Source organism: Corylus avellana, chromosome ca4 (genome assembly GCF_901000735.1).
Source record: "Corylus avellana chromosome ca4, CavTom2PMs-1.0".
In the NCBI taxonomy this organism is placed as follows: Eukaryota; Viridiplantae; Streptophyta; class Magnoliopsida; order Fagales; family Betulaceae; genus Corylus; species Corylus avellana.
In genome coordinates, this window is record NC_081544.1 from 20,830,809 (window position 1) to 20,835,885 (window position 5,077).

Here is a 5,077-nt window from a genome sequence, read left to right on the forward strand (position 1 = left end):
TTTAATTTTTAGGAAAGATAATTAAGCTCATAGAAATCTAAGGCGGTTGGTTGAGGACAGAAAGTATTCCCTATATATTTCTAACACCCTACATCTCATCATCATCTCCCGGCCCACCATGTATGTGCACTATGTATCCATATGGACCCTATGTCAACGAATGTGTCACTCATCATCATCTTGCACAATGCTACGAGTGAAAAGGCAATTATGATTAGTGATTATTAGCTAAAATTACTAACCATAACTGCCTAGGCAGTTAGTAAAATTTACTAACCGCTTTCACTAACTGGAGGTTAGCGGTTAGTAACTCTAATAACCGCTAACCTATTTTTAAAAGAAAAAATTTAAAATTTTAATTTAAAAAAAAAAAAAAAATCAAAACGATGTCGTTTCTATGGTAATACGATAATATCATAATACATATATACCACATCCGTTTCATATATATATATATAGGCGGTTAGTGGTTAATATAGTGACCCAACTAAGGGCCCGTTTGGGAGTGCAATTTCAATAAGTGCGATTTTAAAAATTGCGTTTTTAAAATCGCTACTTTTTAAAATTGCACAGGCGTTTGGTAAAACATACTAAAAAATATTTTTTTTTATCAATTGAGTGTTTGGATAACATTAGCATATAATGCGGTTTCATGACCAAATTACCAATAAGGATGAACAAGACAGAGAGGATGAAGAAAAAAGAAAAAAGAAAATAAGGGTTTTAATATATTTTAGGTGGGTATTCTTGGTATTTTTTTCATTCCCGTTCTAAAAAATGTAACTATTGCGCCAAATATCTTTTTAATAGAAATCGTGATTTTGTTTTAAATTCGTACTTTTTCAAATAAGCACCCTCTAATCAGCTTATAGAAATCGCAGATTTTTTTGCGATTTTAAAATTTGCGTTTTTAAAATCGTAATCCCAAACACCCTAAAGTTGCGATTTTGTTTAAAATCACAGATTATTTTTTAAAAAACGCACTCCCAAACGCACCCTAAGCTTAGGTAGCTTAGTTAAATGGTTAATTTGGGTTTTGGGTCATTAAGGACCGCTAGAGAGGCATTTTGGAGATTTTGGACTTTCGGACCGGATGTACGCTCTTGTCTGTAGTAGAGGACATACGTGGGAAGACCAACATAGTACGCCTGCAAAATGGTACAAGAACATACGATGGGGTACCACCGGACGTACGCTGTTTTTTGGATAACCACTGGATAATACATGGTCATACGCTATAGCCTTTAGACCGCTGTGTAAATAGTACCGGACGTCCGCTACTTTTCAGAGAAGTTGGTAACGCCCTCTACTATAAATACCCCCAACCCCCTTACTCTCACATGCTCATTTACACTTTCAGGCTCCCAGAACTCTGTAAGAGTGTGTTGTGTGGAGAAGATAAGAGGTTCTTGAAGTTTCGCTTCAAGGAGGTAATATCCTTAAGCTTAAATCGTTTCTTAGCTGTTATGTTGTTTAATTGCTAACTCAGTTATTGATTTTGAGTTTCTAGCTAAGTTATGCTTTGGTCTTGGCGGTTTACTAGTTTATCTTGACTTAGCGTGTTTTATATTGCATAGAGACATTATTTTGAGATAGGCAGTCTTAGAAAGCCTTTTGGTAGCCTTAGAAATTGATTTGGGAAGATAAGAGGACGAATAGACAAAATAAAGTTCTACCTGAAATCCTTCGAAGCGGACCTACGGCATTGAGCCCGGACGTACGTTCTGAAGCATTCCAGGGAACGCTATTTTGGACGACCGTCTGATGGCTCCAGTTTTCTTGTTATAGAGTTGTTTTAGTGGAATTAGGACTAATCGAAGGTTTTCCACAGATTTGGGAAACCCTGACGGTTCGGAGGAGTTTTCGAAAAATTTATACAACCCAAGTGAATTTTAACTCACATAATGCTCACTGTTATTTTCCATGACTGCACGACTATTTTGTGCACCAAAACATGCATATTTGCAACTCTCACGATTTACACTTGTTTCGCATGAACTATAGCATTTTTTAGAAAAACATTGTTCTGAATATGTTAACAAAGTGAGACTTGTAAAAAGCATGCATGTAAAATACAAACAAGATAAACTGCATCGTATGATATGGTATACCGGTACGTGCAGTGTAATGGTCATGGGCTTACTATACATGTTAATTTTATGGTCAAATGTGTGTGTTATATGGGCCTTGGATCCAATGGTTGTTTCGCAACCGGCGCAGCCTTAACGGGTTATTACTACAGGACGGACATCATTAGTGGTGTGGGCTACCCGAGGTCGGACTTGGTCGTGCCTCTAGTGTTATGTACGGTAGCGTACAATGGTCAGGGCACGGGCATTGTATTACAGATCCCTCGGGACAGCATTAACCCCGCTGAGAAAGGGTAATATCTCAAATAAACCATACTGTTAAATTATGACTGTTACTATATATCATATATCTATATCACACCGATGGAAAATTGTCATGATGGAACTATTGCATACTTTATAAATATTAGAGTTCATTACAAAAACTGGCATAGGAATTATATGCGTTAACATTCACTAAGTCTAAACTTACCCCGTTATTTTACGTTTTTTCCTCTTCATTACAAATAATTGCGCAGTTTAGCTAACTTAGACGAAGATGCGTTCAGAGCAAACATAGGTGATTGCGCAGGATCTGATTATAGTAATTTTTTAGGACTTAGATCCAATTTGGTTACATTCTATGTGGACTGATGGAGGAACCACCCAAGCAGATATAATCGAGATTGTTATCTTTTTAGCTTTGCTTAAACTTAAGATTTGATCTGATGATCTTTTGTTAAAACAATTATATTATGAGTTGTAACCTTATTTGATGATGGTCTGATGATCGGTATATTTGATGATTATCTTTATATTATGAAGTATTTTGTTACTCTGGTGTATGAATGTATGGTTGTGTATGTAATGCTCTTAATGCAGTACTTAGCGGACGGTTATTAACCGCCTGCCTTTTCACCCCTAACAATGCACATCTAGTCGTGTTTACTTTATGTCTTTTTCTTCTTCTTTTTTCTAATCTTTATGTCTGTTTTATGTCACTCCAAGAATAATGTAGAGTCTAAAATTACCATTAAGCTTATGATTGATCATTATTGAATTTTGATCAAGGTGAACCATTCCATTCTTGGAGTGGTATAAGAGTGATTTTTAGAATTACTCTCAATATAGTCGTGTTTACATTTTTTATTTTTTATTTTGTATATTTCTTGAAAATTTATTTCTTTAATACCATATTTTTTATGCACTAATTTATCCAAATTTCCATAATTGAAGGATATTAATTAAAAACTTAAAAGAGAGAAATCTTGTGTACCAGGTTTTGTTACATGCGTATGGGGAAAAAAAAATGGATTTAGGTTGATCACAATTGACAGTCGTGCTAACTACGGCCAAGATAACAACTTTATCCAAGCTTTTGAATTTGTGGATTGTATAGATTTAATGATGGATTTTTTCCTATTTCTCGTACAGTTGTACTGGACCAAAAATAGAAAGTAAATATTTATCCCTTTTTTTTTACCCCACATTAATAGCAAATTAAAAATATTAAATTTTTTTCAATTTTAATTTGTTAACATTTTGAATCTTGATAAAATAATTATAATGTTCTTTCCAATGAAAAGAACATTATAATTATTAAATCTATAATGTTCTTTCCAATGAAAAGTAGAGTCTTGTCCTTTCTTTTTTTACCTACCCCCGCTGTAAAAGCAAATTCAAGGATCTCAAACCAAAAATGGAAATGTTTTAAGATCCCATAAAATAAAAGTAAAATTGATTCGTCTCAATCAGCCAACTTGAAGATCCAAGTTGTCTTTGGAAATAGGATTAAATTCCACTCTGAAAAAAGGAAACTTCCCCTAATTTCGTTTTACTAATTTAGTCTTCAGAAATAGGGTTTTTACTCTAAAAAGGAGAGTTTCCAAGGTTTTCTAAATCCTAGCATAGGGTTCTTGATATGAAAAATATTATGCATATTATCTCACTTTTAAGTGTACACTTCAAAACTTAATGGTCAAGTTCATTGTATGTGTGTTTACTTGAGACTCAGGATAAAGAAATATTACACACTCTCTTACTTTCACATTTTCAAATACTTCTTACGTGAAAGGAAGGATTCTGCTCACCTAGAGTCATGTCAGGGGAAACAATGAAGTTTTTCAAGCGTCTATTTAGTATGAATTTTTTTTTTTTTTGGTCTGTTTTTTAAAGTGTTGGATGATATCTCTCTCTCCATACAAAGTTCTCCATTCGCATGTTCCATTTCTTTACATATTTTGTTTTCTCCAGGAACGTCATGCTTAAAAAAGAGGAAATCAAACAGACCAGCAAACTCTTCCCATAGCGAAGTACCACCTGAGCAGCAAGACGAAGAAAGGACACCGCCACCGCCATCGCGGCCAGCGCCACCAGTCCCAGCGCCTCAGCCAGGCATTCAATACATTCCTGATCCCTATGATGAATCGTATCCTCCATGGTATAATAACAATGATCCATGGAGCAACAACAGTACGTCTGATCAATATCCTCATACTACTAGTTATCGTCCTGTTCAGAGTAATTGGAGTTATGATCATGAAGAGGTTGCACGACAAATGCTTAACAATCATTTTGGTGGTGCGCCTGCTTATTATCACAATCCTCCTCTTCCTCCTCCCGGCGTAAACCCATCTTATTACTATTCTTCTCATCCTAGTCATCATCATGCTCACAGCTATGGTGCTCCCGATTATGCACAACAATTGGCTGACAGCATATTTGGCCCGCCTGTACCTTATTACTACTATCGTTAGGTTATTATTGGATTATCTCAGACTTAATTTATGTTTAATCATGCATGCCTTCGTATGTGGAATTCAGATACTTAATATTTCTGTACACTAATGTGTTTTGGAAGATTTTTTTTGTTTTCGTGTTTTTAAGACTGTTTTGAGTTTAGGTTGTTTGGTAATGTTTTTGTTTGGAAGAGAAAACAAAAGACAAAAAAATATAATTTTAACATAACACAACTCAAATCTATCTACACTCTTTGTTAATGTGTTTTC

The 5,077-nt window shown here is 34.9% G+C and overlaps 1 protein-coding gene across 1 annotated transcript in view; it reads left to right on the forward strand.

Moving 5' to 3' along the window:
• The window catches only part of LOC132178198 (extensin-2-like), a 7,337-nt gene extending 2,512 nt beyond the window's left edge, over positions 1-4,825 (forward strand). Inside the window, exon 3 of the mRNA XM_059590647.1 lies at positions 4,323-4,825. Within this exon, the coding sequence (XP_059446630.1) occupies positions 4,323-4,825 (503 nt within the window). The remainder of the gene's footprint in view (positions 1-4,322) is intronic.
• The last annotated feature ends 252 nt before the right edge of the window (positions 4,826-5,077 follow it).